The sequence below is a fragment of the Cherax quadricarinatus genome, chromosome 3 (genome assembly GCF_038502225.1).
Source record: "Cherax quadricarinatus isolate ZL_2023a chromosome 3, ASM3850222v1, whole genome shotgun sequence".
Taxonomy (NCBI): Eukaryota; Metazoa; Arthropoda; class Malacostraca; order Decapoda; family Parastacidae; genus Cherax; species Cherax quadricarinatus.
This window is the reverse complement of record NC_091294.1, coordinates 77411595-77434624: the sequence shown is the minus strand read 5'-3', so window position 1 is coordinate 77434624 and position 23030 is coordinate 77411595. Positions and strand designations below refer to the sequence as shown.

Sequence of the window (23030 nt, the reverse complement as noted above, 5' to 3'; positions counted from 1 at the left end):
ATTTGTTGTATATGTGTATGAAATTTGAGTCTATTATCAAGGTGGATTCCTAAGAATTTTCCCTCTGTTAGCTTTGTGATAGGTGATCCATTTATCGTTATGATAAGAGGTACATCTGTAGCTCTGCTACCAAACTGAATGAAGTAGGTTTTGTCAATGTTTAGTGTAAGTTTGTTAGTCCTCATCCAGGTAGATATTTTCTGTAATTCGGTATTTACAGTATTGGCTAGCGTGACTGGGCTCGGGTGGGAGAAGACGTATGTAGTGTCATCTGCAAATAGTGTGGGTTTGAGTAATTGCGAAGCATTTGGTAGGTCATTTATGTATAGGAGAAAGAGAAGAGGGCCAAGGACACTTCCCTGTGGGACACCAACTGTAATTGGTTGTGCGGAAGAGTTTGCCCCATTTGCGTACACATATTGGCTTCTGTTGCTGAGGTAAGACTTGAGGTAGTTGAGGGAGTGCCCTCTAATACCATATTGTGACAATTTTACGTGGAGCAAGTCATGGTCAACTGTATCAAAAGCTTTACGTAAGTCAATGAAGATCCCCAGCGGGACTTCTTTTTTCTCTATTGCAGTGTATATATGTTCTAGCATGTGTATAATAGCATCATTAGTATTTTTATTAGGCCTGAATCCAAATTGGCAGGGGTTGAGAATGTTATGGGAGATGAGGTAGGAGTAGATTCGTTTATGAATTAATTTTTCGAAGATTTTTGAGAGAGGGTGTAAATTGGATATTGGCCTATAGTTATTCAACTCTGTTTGGTCTCCTCCTTTATGGATCGGGGTGACCCTTGCTATTTTGAGAACTGTAGGGAAGGTGGAGGATTCAATGGATTTGTTAAAGAGTGTTGCAATGATTGGTGATAGTACTTGTGACGCTTTTTTGTATATAAAGGGTGGTAAGATATTTAAATCTCCTGCCTTGTTTTTCAGTGCGTTGATAATAAGGGAGACTTCGTATGGGTTAGTCGGAGCTAGGAACAGTGTGTTCGGGTAGTTGCCGGTGAGGTAGTCATTTGGTGGGGTATCTGAGCTTGGGATATTATTGGCAAAGTTTTGACCTATAGTGGAGAAGAAATCATTGAGTCTGTTTGCTGTTTCTGTTGGTGGGAGTTGGGGTTCATCTGATTTTGTTAATTTTATTTCGCTATGTCGTGATATCTTTTTTGTTCCCAGAATTTCTGATAGGGTCTTCCAGGTCTTTTTTATATCACCTCGTAAGTTGGATAATCTGTTCTCATAATACAATTTTTTTGCCCTTCTTATCAGGCTGGTTAGGATTGACGAGTAACGTTTTGTTTGGTCTCTGGTTATGTGACCCATTCTGTACTGTTTTTCATATCGGTGTTTTGTATTTATGGATTTGAGAATGCTGGGTGTTAGCCAGGGACTGTTCAGTCTCTTAGCTGTCATCTGTTTAGTTTTTTTAGGGCAGTGCTTGTTATGAAGGTATTGGGTCTTTTTTAGAAAATTATTAAAACATTCGTCAATATCTGTATAGATTTCTAGCTCAGTGTGCCAGTCAATGTTTGTTACTGCTGTTGTGAAGTTATTAATGGCTGCCTCATTGTGAAGTCTGAAGGTGACTTTAGTAGTGTCTTGGGGTATTTTACCAAGAGTTGTTATGAGGAAAGTAGGGTAGTGGTCTGTGGTATTATCTGTAATTATGCCTGATTTTAAAGGGGATATGGTGTTGGTCCAGATGTGGTCAAGTAGGGAAACACTAGTCTCTGTAACTCTTGTAGGTTTTGTTACTGTTGGTAGCAACATACAGTTACTCATTGTGTTTGTGAATTCAGTAACGTGTGGGTCCTGGTCCTCGACTTACGACCACTCGACTTACGACCACTCGACTTACGACCGTGTTTTTTATGCGAAATTTCTGGGAAATAAACAACTATTTGTGTTGTACACAGTGTTTATCCTAAACCTTACAGTATAAAATACAGTACTAACAACATAAAAAGTAAAGTAAAACATGAAATACAAAAATAAAAAATAAAATAAAGTCATTACAAAAATTTTTTGTTGATATTCACTACTAAAGTTCGACTTACGACCATTTCGACTTGCGACCGGTTTCTCGGAACCAAACTTGGTCGTAAGTCGGATGGTAGGTGTATATATAAGCATAGCTTGATTAATGATACTCAGCATGGATTCACAAGAGGCCGGTCTTGTCTAACTAATTTATTAACTTTCTTCAGTAAAGCTTTTGAGGCTGTTGACCACAATAAAGAATTTGATATTATTTACTTAGATTTTAGTAAGGCTTTTGATAGAGTTCCGCACCATAGACTGTTAAAGAAAGTGGCAGCTCATGGCATTGGGGGAAAAGTGCTCTCGTGGATCGAGTCATGGCTCACTGACAGGAAGCAGAGAGTGTCCATAAATGGGGTTAAATCCGAGTGGGGATCTGTAACAAGTGGCGTTCCACAGGGATCAGTCTTGGGCCCGTTGTTGTTTATAATATATATCAATGATCTTGATGAGGGAATTACTAGTGATATGAGCAAATTCGCCGATGACACAAAGATAGGTAGGATAATTGATTCAAACGTAGATGTTAGGGAACTTCAGGAGGATTTAAACAAACTCTATTCTTGGTCAGAAAAGTGGCAGATGCAGTTCAATGTAGATAAATGCAAGGTTCTGAGGCTTGGGAGTGCCCATAACACTAGTACTTATAAATTAAATGATGTAGAACTTAGCCATACAGATTGCGAAAAGGACTTGGGGGTTATGGTGAGCAGCAACCTTAAACCAAGACAGCAATGCCTAAGCGTACGTAATAAGGCAAATAGATTACTGGGATTTATATCAAGAAGTGTAAGCAACAGAAGTCCAGAGGTCATACTGCAGCTTTATACATCATTAGTAAGGCCTCACCTAGATTATGCAGCTCAGTTCTGGTCTCCGTATTACAAAATGGACATAAATTCGTTAGAAAACATTCAGCGTAGGATGACTAAATTAATACATAGCATCAGAAATCTTCCTTATGAAGAAAGATTGAAGACTCTTAAGTTACATTCACTTGTTAGACGAAGAATGAGGGGAGACCTGATCGAAGTGTATAAGTGGAAGATAGGTATAAATAAAGGGGATATTAATAAGGTCTTGAGGATGTCTCTCCAAGAGAGAACGCGCAGTAATGGATTTAAATTAGGTAAGTTTAGATTTAGAAAGGACATAGGAAAGTATTGGTTTGGAAATAGGGTAGTTGATGAGTGGAACAGTCTACCTAGTTGGGTTATTGAGGCTGGGACTTTGGGTAGTTTCAAATCTAGGTTGGATAAGTACATGAGTGGGAGGGGTTGGATTTGAGTGGGACTTTCACATCAGAGCTTATTTCTTGGGTGGCATTGAAAATTGGGTTGGGCAAATGTTTTGTTAGTGGGATGAATTGTAAAGGACCTGCCTAGTATGGGCCAGCAGGCCTCCTGCAGTGTTCCTCCTTTTCTTATGTTCTTATGTTCTTATATATATATATATATATATATATATATATATAATATATATATATATATATATATGTATATATATATATATATATATATATATATAAGAGAGTGGTGAAGCAATGTAAAAAGAGAGCAAATGAGAGAGTGGGTGAGATGTTATCAACAAATTTTATTGAAAATAAGAAAAAGTTTTGGAGTGAGATTAACAAGTTAAGGAAGTCTAGAGAACAAATGGATTTGTCAGTTAAAAATAGGAGAGGAGAGTTATTAAATGTAGAGTTAGAGGTATTGGGAAGATGGAGGGAATATTTTGAGGAATTGTTAAATGTTGATGAAGATAGGGAAGCTGTGATTTCGTGTATAGGGCAAGGAGGAACAACATCTTGTAGGAGGGAGGAAGAGCCAGTTGTGAGTGTGGGGGAAGTTCGTGAGGCAGTAGGTAAAATGAAAGGGGGTAAGGCAGCCGGAATTGATGGGATAAAGATAGAAATGTTAAAAGCAGGTGGGGATATAGTTTTGGAGTGGTTGGTGCAATTATTTAATAAATGTATGGAAGAGGGTAAGGTACCTAGGGATTGGCAGAGAGCATGCATAGTTCCTTTGTATAAAGGCAAAGGGGATAAAAGAGAGTGCAAAAATTATAGGGGGATAAGTCTGTTGAGTATACCTGGCAAAGTGTATGGTAGAGTTATTATTGAAAGAATTAAGAGTAAGACGGAGAATAGGATAGCAGATGAACAAGGAGGCTTTAGGAAAGGTAGGGGGTGTGTGGACCAGGTGTTTACAGTGAAACATATAAGTGAACAGTATTTAGATAAGGCTAAAGAGGTCTTTGTGGCATTTATGGATTTGGAAAAGGCATATGACAGGGTGGATAGGGGGGCAATGTGGCAGATGTTGCAGGTGTATGGTATAGGAGGTAGGTTACTGAAAGCAGTGAAGAGTTTTTACGAGGATAGTGAGGCTCAAGTTAGAGTATGTAGGAAAGAGGGAAATTATTTCCCAGTAAAAGTAGGTCTTAGACAAGGATGTGTGATGTCACCATGGTTGTTTAATATATTTATAGATGGAGTTGTAAGAGAAGTAAATGCGAGGGTCTTGGCAAGAGGCGTGGAGTTAAAAGATAAAGAATCACACATAAAGTGGGAGTTGTCACAGTTGCTCTTTGCTGATGACACTGTGCTCTTGGGAGATTCTGAAGAGAAGTTGCAGAGATTGGTGGATGAATTTGGTAGGGTGTGCAAAAGAAGAAAATTGAAAGTGAATACAGGAAAGAGTAAGATTATGAGGATAACAAAAAGATTAGGTGATGAAAGATTGGATATCAGATTGGAGGGAGAGAGTATGGAGGAGGTGAATGTATTCAGATATTTGGGAGTGGACGTGTCAGCGGATGGGTCTATGAAAGATGAGGTGAATCATAGAATTGATGAGGGGAAAAGGGTGAGTGGTGCACTTAGGAGTCTGTGGAGACAAAAAACTTTGCCCTTGGAGGCAAAGAGGGGAATGTATGAGAGTATAGTTTTACCAACGCTCTTATATGGGTGTGAAGCATGGGTGATGAATGTTGCAGCGAGGAGAAGGCTGGAGGCAGTGGAGATGTCATGTCTGAGAGCAATGTGTGGTGTGAATATAATGCAGAGAATTCGTAGTTTGGAAGTTAGGAGGAGGTGCGGGATTACCAAAACTGTTGTCCAGAGGGCTGAGGAAGGGTTGTTGAGGTGGTTCGGACATGTGGAGAGAATGGAGCGAAACAGAATAACTTCAAGAGTGTATCAGTCTGTAGTGGAAGGAAGGCGGGGTAGGGGTCGGCCTAGGAAAGGTTGGAGGGAGGGGGTAAAGGAGGTTTTGTGTGCGAGGGGCTTGGACTTCCAGCAGGCATGCGTGAGCGTGTTTGATAGGAGTGAATGGAGACAAATGGTTTTTAATACTTGACGTGCTGTTGGAGTGTGAACAAAGTAACATTTATGAAGGGGTTCAGGGAAACCGGCAGGCCGGACTTGAGTCCTGGAGATGGGAAGTACAGTGCCTGCACTCTGAAGGAGGGGTGTTAATGTTGCAGTTTAAAAACTGTAGTGTAAAGCACCCTTCTGGCAAGACAGTGATGGAGTGAATGATGGTGAAAGTTTTTCTTTTTCGGGCCACCCTGCCTTGGTGGGAATCGGCCGGTGTGATAATAAAAAAAAAAAAAAAATATATATATATATACATATATATATATTTATATATATATATATATATATATATATATATATATATATATATATATATATACATATACATATACACATATATACGTATATACAGTGGACCCCCGAGTTTCGTGATTAATCCGTTCCAGAGAGCCTACCGAAAGTCGAAATTCACGACACTCGAAACCATTTTCCCTATAAGAAATAATGGAAATTAAATTAATCCGTTCCAGACAACCAAAAATATTAAAATGAAATAGTTCACAATTTTGCCATTATATTCCAAAGCTCATTTTTTTGATTACCACTTTATTGGTCACCACAACCTATATTAGTCCCTTTTATATTATAATTTTATACTATAATTCTAACTTTAAAAAATTACCTTTATAGTACTACCTACTATCATATTCCCAAGCTCCACTATTTGATCATCACTTTATTTGTATTCGTCCCTTAGCTCATTATTTTACATTTGTTAAATAATCCAGGTGCTATTTTTTAGCTTAAGACTATTTACTTTGTTTTATACTTAATTCAAACTATAGATTCACTACAAATCTTATGATTACAAGCATTGATCCTGATACCAACCTCTTATTTAATGACTTAAATGAATCAAACAGTAACTGTAATTACTACACTGCAGAACAATCAAAGGCACTTCTCAGTGCCAACAACAACATAACTATATTTAACTACAATATCAGATCTTTAAGCAAGCATTACGATGACCTCATAGCATTACTAAATTCCTTACATGCCAATATGTCCATCATTACACTAACTGAAACCTGGCTAAAGCCTGATAGTACAGATGTCTATGCCATTCCTGGTTACACAGCCATACACAACTGTAGGCCAGATCAACAAGGGGGTGGCACAGCCATATACTACTCAGACCAACTAGAATGTATCACTAATACTTGCACAAGGGATGAACATGGGGAATATATAATAGCTAAATTCAAATCAAAGTACCTACAAAAACCTCTCACATTGATAAACATCTACAGAGTTCCACAGTCAAACATTAGCCAATTTAGTCAAAATCTAGGAAGTATGATAACTGATGCACGCATGAACAAAGATCACTTACTACTCTCAGGTGACTTCAATATAAATCTCCTGCAAGACCAGGACCCACACATTACTGAATTCACAAACACAATGAGTAACTGTATGTTACTACCAACAGTAACAAAACCTACAAGAGTTACAGAGACTAGTGTTTCCCTACTTGACCACATCTGGACCAACACCATATCCCCTTTAAAATCAGGCATAATTACAGATAATACCACAGACCACTACCCTACTTTCCTCATAACAACTCTTGGTAAACTACCCCAAGACACTACTAAAGTCACCTTCAGACTTCACAATGAGGCAGCCATTAATAACTTCACAACAGCAATAGCAAACATTGATTGGCACACTGAGCTAGAAACCTATACAGATATTGACGAATGTATTAATAATTTTCTAAAAAAAACCCAATACCTCTATAACAAGCACTGCCCTAAAAAAACAAAACAGATGACAGCAAAGAGACTGAACAGTCCCTGGCTAACACCCAGCATTCTCAAATCCATAAATACAAAACACCAATATGAAAAACAGTACAGAATGGGTCACATAACCAGAGACCAAACAAAACGTTACTCGTCAATCCTAACCAGCCTGATAAGAAGGGCAAAAAAATTGTATTATGAGAACAGATTATCCAACTTACGAGGTGATATAAAAAAGACCTGGAAAACCCTATCAGAAATTCTGGGAACAAAAAAGATATCACGAAATAGCGAAATAAAATTAGCAAAAACAGATGAACCCCAACTCCCACCAACAGAAACAGCAAACAGACTCAATGATTTCTTCTCCACTATAGGACAAAACCTTGCCAATAAAATCCCAAGCTCAGATACCCCACCAAATGACTACCTCACCGGCAACTACCCGAACACACTGTTCCTAGCTCCGACTAACCCATACGAAGTCTCCCTTATTATCAACGCACTAAAAAACAAGGCAGGAGATTTAAATACCTTACCACCCCTTATATACAAAAAAGTGTCACAAGTGCTATCACCAATCATTGCAACACTCTTTAACAAATCCATTGAATCCTCCACCTTCCCTACAGTACTCAAAATAGCAAGGGTCACCCCGATCCACAAAGGAGGAGACCAAACAGAGTTGAATAACTATAGGCCAATATCCAACTTACACCCTCTCTCAAAAATCTTCGAAAAATTAATTCATAAACGAATCTACTCCTACCTTATCTCCCAAAACATACTCCACCCCTGCCAATTTGGATTCAGGCCTAATAAAAATACTAATGATGCTATTATACACATGCTAGAACATATATACACTGCAATAGAGAAAAAAGAAGTCCCACTGGGGATCTTCATTGACTTACGTAAAGCTTTTGATACAGTTGACCATGACTTGCTCCATGTAAAATTGTCACACTATGGTATAAGAGGGCACTCCCTCAACTACCTCAAGTCTTACCTCAGCAACAGAAGCCAATATGTGTACGCAAATGGGGCAAACTCTTCCGCACAACCAATTACAGTTGGTGTCCCACAGGGAAGTGTCCTTGGCCCTCTTCTCTTTCTCCTATACATAAATGACCTTCCAAATGCTTCGCAATTACTCAAACCCACACTATTTGCAGATGACACTACATACGTCTTCTCTCACCCGAGCCCAGTCACGCTAGCCAATACTGTAAATACCGAATTACAGAAAATATCTACCTGGATGAGGACTAACAAACTTACACTAAACATTGACAAAACCTACTTCATTCAGTTTGGTAACAGAGCTACAGATGTCCCTCTTAACATAATGATAAATGGATCACCTATCACAAAACTAACAGAGGGAAAATTCTTAGGAATCCACCTTGATAATAGACTCAAATTTCATACACATATACATCAAATTTCTAAGAAAATTTCCAAGACTGTAGGCATACTATCGAAGATACGGTACTATGTTCCACAGTCAGCCCTCCTGGCCCTATATCACTCTCTTATTTACCCCTATTTCACCTATGGAATTTGTGCATGGGGCTCAACAACAATTAACCATCTCAGACCACTAATTACCCAATAAAAGGCTGCAGTTAGAATGATAACAAATTCTCACTACAGGCAGCACACTCCACCAATATTCAATACACTAAACCTACTCACCATACAAAACATCCATACTTATTACTGCACCTATTACATACATAGAACACTTAACTCTGATATTAACCCTCCCCTCAAACATCTCCTTGCCAACCTCAACAGAACACATGACCATAACACAAGGCACAGATCACTCTTTGATGTTCCTCGTGTCCATCTCACACTATGCAAAAACTCAATGCACATAAAAGGCCCTAAAATCTGGAATTCATTACCTGTAAATATAAAAGAAACACTACCTGTTTATAAATTCAAGTCTCTTCTCAAAGATTACTTTATTATTTATTTATTATCACACCGGCCGATTCCCACCAAGGCAGGGTGGCCCGAAAAAGAAAAACTTTCACCATCATTCACTCCATCACTGTCTTGCCAGAAGGGTGCTTTACACTACAGTTTTTAAACTGCAACATTAACACCCCTCCTTCAGAGTGCAGGCACTGTACTTCCCATCTCCAGGACTCAAGTCCGGCCTGCCGGTTTCCCTGAATCCCTTCATAAATGTTACTTTGCTCACACTCCAACAGCACGTCAATCCAAACCAAATAAACCAAATAAATACTGAATAACTGAACATTATAAATTGTATATCTTAAATGTTTCTCACAATTATATCACATAAATGTTAAACCTAAAACCCAATCTAACTTTATTATTTTTTAAATACACTACCTAACAGAATCACTACCTAACTGAATGCAACCATATGACCTGTCTTTGTAATACTCACTTGTGCTTTATAGTTATCTGTTTACATTAATGTTTTATCACTGATTTCATCATTGCTTAGTAGCAGCGCTGTATAGTCCTTGTGGCTTAGCGCTTCTTTTTGATTATAATAATAATAATAATCATTGCTTAGTTAATCTTAAGTTAATTTTAAGCCAGCCCGTAATGCTATGCATAGTATAAGTGGCTTTGGCATACTGCTCTTATCTGTATTTTTTTTGTACCTCTGTATGTGTGCACAAATTGGAAATAAATAAATAAATAAATAAATACTGAAAACAATCAGAAATCAAGTATATCCATATAAAAAATAATAATAACATTACACTTACCTTTACTGAAGACTTCTGGGTGGATGGAAGACGGGAGGAGGGGATAGGAGGAAGGTGTACACTATTGTTTGGAAGGAGAATCTCCTTCCATTAGGACTTCAGGTAGCAAGTCCTTTTCTGGGGTTACTTCCCTTCTTCTTTTAATGCCACTGGGAACAACTTGAGAGTAACTGGACCCCTGTCACACAAAATATCTGTCCAGAGAGGTCTGTTTCTGGCATTTCTTTATGATTTGCCTGAAGTGGGACAAGGTTTTGTCACTGAACATGTTGCAGATATGGCTTGTTTCAGCTTGGTCAGGGTGATACTTTCTAACTAAACTTTGCAACTCATTCTACTTTGAACACATGTCCTTAATCACCGAAGAAGGCACCTCCTTCACTCTCTTTTCCTCCTCCTCTGAAGCAAGTTCCTCAGCTGTGGTCTGATGCTGTTCCAGTTGAAGCTCTTGCAGTTCGCCAGTGGTTAGCTCTTCCCTGTGGTCCTCCACCAACTCTTCCACATCTCCGTCACTCACCTCCAACCCCATGGACTTGCCCAATGCCACAACACCTTCCACAACAGGCAGAGGGTCGGCAGGGTCAGGGTCTGCCTCAAACCCTTCAAAATCCCTCTAGATCGTGTTCTTCGCTTTCTTTACCAAAGGGCTTGCACTAGCTTTCCTTGGGCCCATGGTGACTTATTTAGCAGTTGCAATCACAAAAAACAATGGATTATTACGTATAAACCCGCGGGGTGATGGTCACGTGATGGTAAACAATGGCACATTGAGCGTGAATGGCATGGGAGACTGGCTTTGTGTGCGTGGTGATGGGCAGACGGGTACCGGATGGTCGCCGAATCATGAGTCTAATCACGAAACTCGAGGCCAAATTTTGCCGAAAAAACTTGCCGAAAGTCGGATTTCACGAAAGTTGATGCTGCCGAAACTTGAGGGTCCACTGTATAATCACACATCACTACCAGAACTATAACATCTTCACTCATCTTTCAGAGTTCAGGTACTGTACTTCCTACCTCCAGTACTGTAACAGCCCCACCCATCCTTCAGCTAATACTCTAAGCTTTAGCTCAAAATACAGGATTACAGAGCACACAAAGGGTCTTTGTAAGGCCACTAACAAGTACTTTGCACACTGCATGTATACAATTCAGTATGGAATACAACCTCAAGGAAGAAATATACATATCAATAGTATATACCATTGGTCATAACTGGTTGCAATCTTTCTACAGACATATTGATGTAGTTGTTGCAGTCAAGTTGCAACTTAGATTTCTGATGTCTGATATGATTTGAGATATTGTGTGAGGTTTTATGTTAGATCGTAAGATATAGTGTTATACACTGGTGTATGACACTGTGTCCATACTCCTTCTTGTCCTCCAGACAGTAATGATAAGCCGTTCTATTTTTGTAGGTTCGTCAGAACTACCTGAAGCGGAGATTGGTGACTACTTACAAGGCTCTACAACGGTTCTCACAGTCTGAGGTTGACCTTGATGCTGGAGGAGCAGCCACTGCAGGGGTCAAGGTATGCCTGGGAGTAGCAAGACCCCACTTATCAACCACACTGTTGTTGCCAACAACAACAGTGTTCGATGCGTGGAACAGGCATCTAGGCTAGGGCCTTGGGTAGCTTTAAGAAGAGATTGGACAAATATATGAGTGGGAGGGGCTGGATTTGATTAGTGTCACTGGTACAGGAGTAAATTCTTGGGTAGCTTTGGGAAGGGGTGGTTTTGACAAGGACCTGCCTTGTATGGGCCAGTAGGCCTTCTGCAGTGTTTCTCCATTCTTCTGTTCTGAACTCACATTCCAAACACAGGCATCGCAGCTAAAGTCTTGACAGTGAAGGAATCTTGGTTTAACCCTTTGACTGTCGAAAGGCCCAATCCTGAAGTGTCTCCTGGTGTAGCAACATATTCGAAAAAAAAAATTATTTTTTCTTATGAAAATGTTAAGATTATTTTTCTGATTGTTTTAGTCCCCCCCAAAAAAAATTTCCCATCAGTACTTACCGAGATATAGGGTCCTGAAGTTTGCTGAAATTGATCTGCGAGCGGCAACAGTGGCGACTGCCACTCACCCGGTAAACTTTGATTTACTTGTATTCGATGGTTTCTTGTTTTTTTCACTATTTTATTTTTTCACATAACTTTTGTGGCCTGTGAGACCAAATTATTGTGCAATGTTCAAATATACACTCGTTGAATGTAACACAATTATAGCAAAAACTCTCGTATCATTATAATGTTGCTAAAACTTGTTTACACAAACAATGTAAACAAATGTTTATTACGATTGTTTTATAATATATATACATATGTACAATCACTGGACACTTTTCTAGAAGTGCTGCAGCTTGTGGAATTCTTTGAAACATGGGTATAAGCACAATAGTGTCTTACACTCCTCACACATAAAACGAGTGTCTCTGCATTTTTGTGTGCGTTTTGTGGTATGTCCACAGACAAAACACCTCTTCTGAGCATTTTTCTTGGCAGTAGTAGCAGGCAGTGGTATGGGGTAGTGATCACCAGGCCTCAGACGAGAGGACATGTGTTGATAATTTCGTGGGCACTGGTCTATTGCAGGTGTTGTTCCTTGGTACTTGAATATTATTTGTCTGATGACTGACAAACAAAATTCACCATATTTGGGTTTCTTCTTGGTCTTCAACTTATACATATTATAAGCATTCAGCATGGAAATGTCAAGAAGATGGAAAAACAGTTTTATGTACCACTTACAACTCTTGCGAACACAGTCAGCAAACCCAATCTGCATGTCACATTTGTCCACTAAGCGCATATTGAGGTTGTAATCCATCACAGCTGCAGGTTTTACAATGGGTTCATTGGTCTCTCTATTCTGCTTGCCAGTGTCTACCATTTCGTGTCGGTGAACTGATGTCAGCAGTGTGACATCACGTTTGTCATGCCACCGAAATGCCATGATGTCATTGGCAGCAAACACCTGCACTTCACCTCTACGACTGCCAGCATTGAACCTAGGCATATGTTTACGATTTCTACGCACTGTGCCACACACATCTGTCATGTTCACTCGCAAGAAATCACTGAGTATAGGGCTTGTGTACCAGTTGTCAGTACGTATATAAAATATGCCCCTTACCAAGATATGGCTCCATCATTGTTCTAACCACATCACCAGAGATACCCAGTAACTTTCTGGTATCTTCCATTGTTTTACCGCCACTGTACACAATTATATCCAAAACCAGACCAGTTTTGCAATCACACAGAACAAATAACTTTATACCAAAGCATTTCCTCTTGCTTGGTATATACTGCTTGAATGAGAGTCTTCCTTTGAACAAAATCAAAGACTCGTCAATAACAAGCTTCCTGAAGGGATAAAAATACATACAGCACTTTTGTTTCAGGTACATAAACACACGTCTGATCTTATATAACCTGTCGCTTCTGTCAGGCCTGGTTTTGTCTGAAAAGTGTAACATACGTAACAGTAACACAAATCTATTCACTGGTATAATGTCACTGAAAGCAGGGGTTGAAATCAGGCGGTCTGTCGCCCAGTATGTGTTGACACTATGCTTATACACATGTGGCATAAGCATTATTGCGGCAAAGAACAGATACATCTCTGCCACAGTTGTGTCCTTCCACTGGTGTAGGCGTGATCTTGGTGACAGAATAGTGTTTGCCATGGTGTACTCATGGTATGTATTGCTTTCCCTGACAATAATGTCCATCAGGGGTTCATCGAAGAACAACTGAAAGCATTCCAGTTCAGTGGGATTGTTCCCAAGTGTACATGATGGCCGTATTCCACTTTGTCCTCCATCAAAGTCATGGGGATTGGGAACAAACTCGTCATCTTGCTGCCAATCCCAGATACGGTCAGCTGGTGCGTTCTGGATATTGTAATGTGGTTGTGGTTGTGCAGGTTGTGGTTGTGGGAGTGTGGGGTCGGGTGAGGCTGGTTGTAGTTGTGCAAAGTCAGCAGCGCGGGTAGTAGTGTGGCCTGCTGCTGGTGTCACATGACTCATGCCACCATCACTATCACCACCACCGCCTGCTGCCTCACTTGCATCATTGATACCCATCGTAACAATATCGTCATCTTCACTATCAGGACGTGGTGTAGGGCCACGGGATGTGCTCCGAGATGTACTCCTTCCTCTTGGAAGAGCATATGGCACACTACCAGACCGCATGCGACGTCGTATATACTGCCGCTTCACTGGGGAATATTCACCCTCACTGTCACAACTAGAACTGCTTTTAATAACCTTGAAATCACTATCACTATCACTTGCACTGCTCACATCTGAGTCTTGTACACGGGCAAATAGTTTCTTCTTTCGTCCTGGTACAGGAGAACATGAACGAGCCGGCCCAGCACCAGAGGTGGAAGGTTGTGGGTCATCTGGGTTTTCATCACTAATTATGTTATCCTGGGTAATTTTTTCGGTCACACCCGCTTCAAAACCAGGGAATTCACTTTCACTGACACTATCATCACTGTTTGAGCTATCACTTGGGAACAAAAGACCTCCAATCCGCCGAGGAGTGAGGAACTTCTTACCACAAGGCATGGTGAAAATGGACTACCAAGATGGCGTTCCCACAATGCACCGCTGAGTCCCAGATTTTTTTCACAGGGTGCACACCGACCACTGAGACCCATTCTCTCTCGTGTAGGCCTACCAGCCCTCTCCCGCTTGATTTGAAACCGCTAGAATTTATGCGTATAGATATGTCAAACACGGTATCTCCCATGACGTATATATACGACAGAGACAGTCAAAGGGTTAATTGGCAGTCAATTGAGTAGTCAACAATGATGTATATACACAGAGGCAGGTCTACTATGACACTAATGAAGTCTGAGCTTCAGGGCCACTAATCCCAAGGGGACCCAGAAGCGACTTTACTCCACATTGCTTGAAAATTTTGGGTCTACTGTATGAGGAGTTGTGAATGGGTCCCCCATAACAGTTCAAGCTTCAGGGCTCCAAAAATGTAAGTCCCCCACTGTATATACCAGAGGACAGTTTAACATATATTCCCACCACTAGGACATATATAGAATTATTCAGACTATGCACAATGATTATGGACCAGTGGCAATGAATAATGAACTGAGTGAAGACACTCTTCACAACAAGCCCACAAAGTCAAAAGAAACAATGAAGGCTGTCTGTTAGTGCTGAGCCTTAATTATCAAGTCATGAGTGAGAAAGAAGAGGAAAAAGTCTTGATACCTGGAGATACCTGGAGAGGGTTCCAGGGGTCAATGCCCCTGTGGCCTGGTCATGGTGGATCAGGGCCTGATCAACCAGGCTGTTGCTGTTGGCCGCACACAAACCGACATACAAACCACAGCCCGGTACTGACTTTAGGCGCTTGTCCAGTGCCTGCTAGAAGACAGCCAGGGGTCTGATGGTAATCACTCCTATGTATGCTGGGAGGCACTTGAACAGTCTTGGGCCCCTGACACTTATTGTGTTGTCTCTTATTGTGCTAGTGGCACCCCTGCTTTTCATTGGGGGATTGTTGCATCATCTGCCGAGTCTTGTGCTTTCATAGGGAGTGATTTTCATGTTCTAGTTAGGCGCTAATCCTAGGATTTTCCAAGTGTATATGATCATGTATCTCTCCCGCCTGCGTTCTATGGAGTACGGGTTTAGAAACTTCAAGCGTTCCAAGTAATTGAGGTGTTTTATCTCAGTTATGTGTGCTGTGAAGGTTCTCTGTACATTTTCTAGGTCAGCAATTTCACCTGCCTTGAAAGGTGCCATTAGTGTGCAGCAATATTCCAGCCTAGATAGAACAAGCGACCTGAAGAGTGTCATCATGGGCTTGGCATCCCTAGTTTTGAAGGTTCTCATTATCCAACCTGTTATTTTTCTAACAGTTGTGATTAATACAGTATTATGGTCTTTGAGGGTGAGATATTCCGACTTGATCACTCCCAGGTCTTTTACATTAGTTTTTCGCTCTATTGTGTGGTTGGAATTTGTTTTATACTCCGATGTAGTTTTAATTTCCTCACGTTTTCCATATGCGCGCATAACAGAGATAAAACACCTCAATTACTGGGAGCGCTTGAAGTTCCTGAACCTGTACTCCCTGGAATGCAGGCGGGAGAGATACATGATCATATACACCTGGAAAATCCTAGAGGGACTAGTACCGAACTTGCACACGAAAATCACTCACAATGAAAGCAAAAGACTTGGCAGACGATGCAACATCCCCCCAATGAAAAGCAGGGGTGTCACTAGCACGTTAAGAGACAATACAATAAGTGTCAGGGGCCCGAGACTGTTCAACTGCCTCCCAGCATACATAAGGGGGATTACCAATAGACCCCTGGCTGTCTTCAAGCAGGCACTGGACAAGCACCTAAAGTCGGTACCTGACCAGCCGGGCTGTGGCTCGTACGTTGGATTGCGTGCAGCCAGCAGTAACAGCCTGGTTGATCAGGCTCTGATCCACCAGGAGGCCTGGTCACAGACCGGGCTGCGAGGGTGTTGACCCCCGGAACTCTCTCTCCAGGTAGACATTGGCGCACATAATTGAAATTTCTCATCATTGAATTTCATATTGTTTTCTGCAGCCCATTTAAATATCTGGTTGATGTCCACCTGGAGTCTTGCGGTGTCTTCAATGGAGAACACTGTCATGCAAATTCGGGTGTCATCTGCAAAAGAAGACACAGCGCTGTGGCTAATATCCCTGTCTGTCAGATATGAGGATGAGGAACAAGATGGGAGTGAGTACTGTGCCTTGTGGAATGGAGTTTTTCATGGTACCCGCCTCAGACTTTGCTCTGTTTACTACTACTCTTTGTGTTCTATCTGTTAGGAAATTATAGATCCATCTACCAACTTTTTCTGTTATTCCTTCATTGCATATGTTGTGTGCTATTATGCCATGGTCACACTTGTCAAAGGCTTTTGCAAAGTCTGTGTATATTACATCTACATTTTGTTTGTCTTCTAGAGCATCCATGACCTTGTCATAGTGGTCCAGTAGTTGGGACAGACAGGAGCGACCTGCTCTAAACCCATGCTGCCCTAGGTTGTGTAACTGATGGGTATCTAGATGTGTGGCGATCTTGCTTCTTAGAACCCTTTCAAAGATTTTTATGATATGGGACATTAGCATTATCAGTCTGTAGTTCGTTGCTATTGCTTTACTGCCCCCTTTGTGGAGTGGGGCTATGTCTGTTGTTTTTAGCAGCTGTGGGACGACCCCTGTGTCCATGCTCCCTCTTCATAGAATGTTTTAAGGACATGTGATAAGGGCATCTTGCAATTCTTGATGAACACAGAGTTCCAATTGTCTGGGCCTGGGGCAGAGTGCATGGGCATGTCATTTATCGCCTTTTCGAAGTCATTTGGCATCAGGATAATGTCAGATAGATTTGTGTCTACCAAATTCTGTGGCACTCATAAAAAAATTCACTTAGGTCTTCGACTCTCAGTCTGGTTAGCTACTCGCTAAAAACTGAGTCATATTGGGACTTGAGTAGCTCACTCATTTCCTTGCTGCCCTCTGTTTAAGACCCATCTCGTTTAAGTATGGGCCCAGTACTGGATGTTGTTCTCGACTTGGATTTAGCATAAGAAAAAAAATACTTTGGGTTTCTATCTATTTCATTTATGGCTTTTAGTTCTTTCTGCATTTCTTGACACCTATAAGATTCCTTTAGCTTTAGTTTGATATTTGCTATTTCTCTGACCAGTGTCTGTCTCCCTACGTATTGTAGATATATTGGCCTTTTTTAGCCACTCTGTTATTCTTTGCCTTTGCCTTTTTCTTTAAGGAATATGCATTGAGCATACCTCCAGTGCCACAGAGTTAATCTGTTCTAGACATAGATTGGGATCCGTGGTGCTTAGGCTATCTTTTCAGTTTATATCATTTAGCACTTGATAATGCTCTGAGAAGGACCACACCATCAGCCAGTATTCATTTCCAGTTTCTGAGGATTGAGATCACTCTCACAGGTTAGGTAAGGTTCATGAGGAAACAGGACAAGTGTTTCCTGATGTGGGTCTTATTCATATGATGACCCACAGCTGGAGCTTTGAGAGTTACAGCACACCCATACAGAAAGATCTAGTGTGTTGAGAACCATCATGAGGCTGGTGAGGATATGACTTGTCTGGGCTATCCCTCCTTGTGAGGTAACTTCACCCAGGCATTCCAGCCTTGCTCTCAAACTATCAGGAAAGCCCTAGCACCTACTGGGCCACCTTGTACCAGCATGTTACAAAGTGGCAATAACCAATTGCCCTTTTGGCTGGCTAAAATGACATGCAGGAATGTGGCTATGCATGATGTATGTCAGATACAAGAACTGTGCTCTTCTCATTCCACCATTAACATAATGTGGTTTGCCATATTCCGTAGGGATTGCATCAGTGCTGTATGACCCTTGTGGATTTAGCACTTAGTTATGATTATAACAGTAATGTAGGGATTGCACTGGAGGTGTCTCTGAAAGATGAATGTTCTGACATCAGAATGTTCTCTGTCCTTCCACACACGTTACATTTCATGTCATTGACTTGTATACAAACCATACTGCCAGAGATACTTATAGCCTAATTTCTGCCTAGCAGTAATCTGACTTTGTAACGATTTTCTCAAATTATCAAGGTACAATTCCTTGATAATGTGAGAAATTATCATGGCTATTTACTGTATCCACTGACATGCTTAACTTGACACTTTTCATTACGTTGTTAACTTTAATATCTTTACTATGAGCCCCATACCAATCCTCTGGGTAGTAGTCAAAGAGATTACAGAAGTACATAATGGATCTAGGGACTGTACCTCAACATTACAGAGGTAAATAATGGGTCCAGGGACTGTACCTCAACATTACAGAGGTAAATAATGGATCTAGGGACTGTACCTCAACATTACAGAAGTACATAATGGATCTAGGGACTGTACCTCAACATTACAGAGGTAAATAATGGGTCCAGGGACTGTACTTCAACATTACAGAGGTAAATAATGGGTCCGGGGACTGTACCTCAACATTACAGAGGTAAATAATGGGTCCAGGGACTGTACCTCAACATTACAGAGGTAAATAATGGGTCCAGGGACTGTACCTCAACATTACAGAGGTAAATAATGGGTCCAGGGACTGTACCTCAACATTACAGAGGTAAATAATGGGTCCAGGGACTGTACCTCAACATTACAGAAGTACATAATGGATCTAGGGACTGTACCTCAACATTACAGAGGTAAATAATGGGTCCAGGGACTGTACCTCAACATTACAGAGGTAAATAATGGGTCCAGGGACTGTACTTCAACATTACAGAGGTAAATAATGGGTCCAGGGACTGTACCTCAACATTACAGAGGTAAATAATGGATCCAGGGACTGTACCTCAACATTACAGAGGTAAATAATGGGTCCAGGGACTGTACCTCAACATTACAGAGGTAAATAATGGGTCCAGGGACTGTACCTCAACATTACAGAGGTAAATAATGGATCCAGGGACTGTACCTCAACATTACAGAAGTACATAATGGGTCCAGGGACTGTACCTCAACATTACAGAAGTACATAATGGATCTAGGGACTGTACCTCAACATTACAGAGGTAAATAATGGGTCCAGGGACTGTACCTCAACATTACAGAAGTACATAATGGGTCCAGGGACTGTACCTCAACATTACAGAAGTACATAATGGGTCCAGGGACTGTACCTCAACATTACAGAAGTACATAATGGATCTAGGGACTGTACCTCAACATTACAGAGGTAAATAATGGGTCCAGGGACTGTACCTCAACATTACAGAAGTACATAATGGGTCCAGGGACTGTACCTCAACATTACAGAAGTACATAATGGGTCCAGGGACTGTACCTCAACATTACAGAAGTACATAATGGGTCCAGGGACTGTACCTCAACATTACAGAAGTACATAATGGGTCCAGGGACTGTACCTCAACATTACAGAGGTAAATAATGGGTCCAGGGACTGTACCTCAACATTACAGAAGTAAATAATGGGTCCAGGGACTGGGCCACAAAGTTTTGATAACTGAACAAATTACACCTGATCACAGTTTCAAATGAGTATTGTACCTTTTAATTCTTCCTTTTCTCTATGTAATGCTTGTTTAACTAAATAAGGTGTCCCATAGCTCGAGTGGTAGTGCACTCAGCTTACACACTGTGGTCTGGGGATCGATCCCCAGTATGGGTGGAAACATTAGGACGTGTTTCCTGAAGACATCTGCTGTCCCTGTTCACCTAGCAGTAAAATAGGTACCTGGGTGTTAGTCGACTGGTGTGGGTCACATCCTGGGACAAAATTGACCTAATTTGCAGGAAATGCTCTGCATAACAAGGGGATTTTTATATAGTAGTATGTCATAGATGTTATCTAGGCCTGTATACCTGGTACATGTACTTGTAGAATTAAAAATATTATTATTATGTTTTGGTTCATCCTGGACTGTCATCAAGTGACACATTTAACACCTTATTTCTTGACAGATCGACAGTGGTGGAGTGACACTGGTGGTTCCACCACGACAGCAGGCAGCACAGGATGTGTTCCGAATTATCAAGAAGGAAGTTGAGCTGCCTGTCACAGCTCCTGCAAGCACCCATGTAGCAGCGTCCGCCACCCACAACAAGAACCTTAGTCTCACTGCAAGGGATGTGGAACGTGATAGGGGTCGTCCGCTCACTAAGTATGAGAGGAACATGATGATCTTCAACTGGCTCCAGACACTGGAGGAAACAGCATATGACATTATGTCGTGAAGGAGGAGGAAGAGGGGGTGGGGTGAGGTACAGCAGCAAGAGGAGGAAGAAGAGGAGGCAACATCCGATATGATGAACTAATGATTCTCATGTCTGGATTTGGATGATCTTCAGCTGGCTTCAGACACTGGAGGAAACAGCATATGATATCATGTCATGAAGGAGGAGGAAGATGGGGTGGGGTGAAGTGCAGCAGCAAGAGGAGGCAGCATTTGATATGATGAACTGATGATGCTCAAGTCCAGATTCATTATGCCAAGAATGCAAAATTGAACAGGTTCATTAGGGCATGAATGTGAAGTCAGTAAAAGCATGATTTGCTAGGACTCCAACAAGATGTCCCAGTATGTTTAGGGAAGGAACCCAAACCAAATAATAATTCTGATTCTGTTAAGCTAGTTATAGAGGATTGCAAGAGGCTCGGGTTCATTACGATGGGAACACAACATGGATCAGAGGTCCTGGTGTAGTTAAGACAGGAACTTGAAGTTACTGAGAGGCCCAGAATCATTAAAACCTGGACACAAAATCTTCCGAGATCCTGGTTTCATTAGGGAGAAAATACAGAGCTGGTACATATCTTGGTTTAACTAGAGTGAGAACACAAATCTGTTGGAAGAACATAGATTTAATAGAATGAGAAGGCACTGGAGGGGATACTCAATATCATGACGAGTAGGATAAGTTCATGGTAATGGACGAAATCCCAGCTTAAATGAAATGGAAACTGAGACCAAGAAGAACGACCCCCTTTGCCAGGATGGGAATGTGTCACTGAACAAGAGGCCATAGGTTCCACACAGCAGAAATATGGAGTCTGTGGGAGGCCCACCTGTATGACCCCTGTGGGTTTAGCACTTAGTTATGATTATAATGTGGGAGGCTAAGTTGACCAGGATGGGAACACTTTAGATCGAGGGAGCAGAAATATGGAGCCACTAGGAATTGAAGTCTTTCACTGGATTAGGATTCAGAGTTAGCAGCAAGATTGTCTTTGCTTGAATGTAAATAGTACAGAGTCGGTAAAAACACCAGCATTGCTGGGTGAAAAAATGAAGCAGATCAAGAAATCGGAAAGCCGAGAACATTGGTAAGAGTCTGGCTTAGCAAGGGTGGTGATAAAAGAGATGAAGAGATTTGGAAGAAGCCTGGAACACTAGCAAGAAGCCTGGAACACTAGCAAGAAGCCTGGAACACTAGCAAGAAGCCTGGAATGCTAACAAGAAGCCAGGAACACTAGCAAGAAGCCAGCTTCATTAGGACAGGAAGGAATTGCAGCAAGAGATCAAGAAGAAGTTAGGACCACTGGCAGAAAGCCAGCCACAGAACAGAACACACCAGGAATAGAACACGAAACTGTCAGTGTTCACAAGATCACAATAAAACATATATAATAACATTACATAACACTATGATACAAGAAAGTTCTAAGCCCACTGAATTTTAATGCTGCAAAAAATATACATTTGCATACATGTTGAAAATTCATGATAATTGAATGTAAGAGGCGAGTGGAGTTATCAGGGTTCAAACCACCTGCTTGGTCCTTGAGCATTTCAGAGTAATAATGAAGGAATAGTATTTAAATTAATTGAGTAATAATCACCCTGGAAATATGTTTACTGAAGGAGGAGATATTTTATACATGAAAATAATCAGGTATTAAATGCGTAATAAATCTGTAATAAGAGATAAAAGCAAAAAGATATTATTTAAACACTGTGTGTGTGTGTGTGTGTGTGTGTGTGTGTGTGTGTGTGTGTGTGTGTGTGTGTGTGTGTGTGTGTGTGTGTGTGTGTGTGTGTGTGTGTATATAGAATGTGGTCTATACATTCCGTCTATGTGAGCTTTCAAAACAAGTTTCCAGCAAGTTAGCTTTGTATATATAACTTCCTTCCTACCCTCCTCCATTCCTTCTCTCATTTGCTATATCCTTCCTTTATTTCCTCCCAAATTATATATATATATATACATATTTTTTTTTTCAACAAGTCGGCTGTCTCCCACAGAGGCAGGGTGACCCAAAAAGAAAGAAAATCTCCAAAAAGAAAATACTTTCATCATCATTCAACACTTTCACCTCACTCACACATAATCACTGTTTTTGCAGAAGTGCTCAGAACACAACGGTTTAGAAGCATATACGTATAAAGATACACAACATATCCCTCCAAACTGCCAATATCCCGAACCCCTCCTTTAGAGTGCAGGCATTGTATTTCCCATTTCCAGGACTCAAGTCCGGCTATATAAAAATAACCGGTTTCCCTGA

General features: G+C 41.0%; 1 protein-coding gene across 12 annotated transcripts in view; it reads left to right on the top strand.

Annotated features, from left to right (window-relative positions):
• LOC128706612 (uncharacterized) overlaps nucleotides 1–22462 on the top strand; it is an 85415-nt gene extending 62953 nt beyond the window's left edge. For all 12 annotated transcript variants that reach the window (XM_070092710.1, XM_070092690.1, XM_070092714.1 and 9 more), the window contains 2 exons: nucleotides 11359–11472; nucleotides 20486–22462. In XM_070092710.1, coding sequence (XP_069948811.1) covers nucleotides 11359–11472; nucleotides 20486–20758 — 387 coding nt within the window. In that variant the 3' untranslated portion in view covers nucleotides 20759–22462. The remainder of the gene's footprint in view (nucleotides 1–11358; nucleotides 11473–20485) is intronic.
• The last annotated feature ends 568 nt before the right edge of the window (nucleotides 22463–23030 follow it).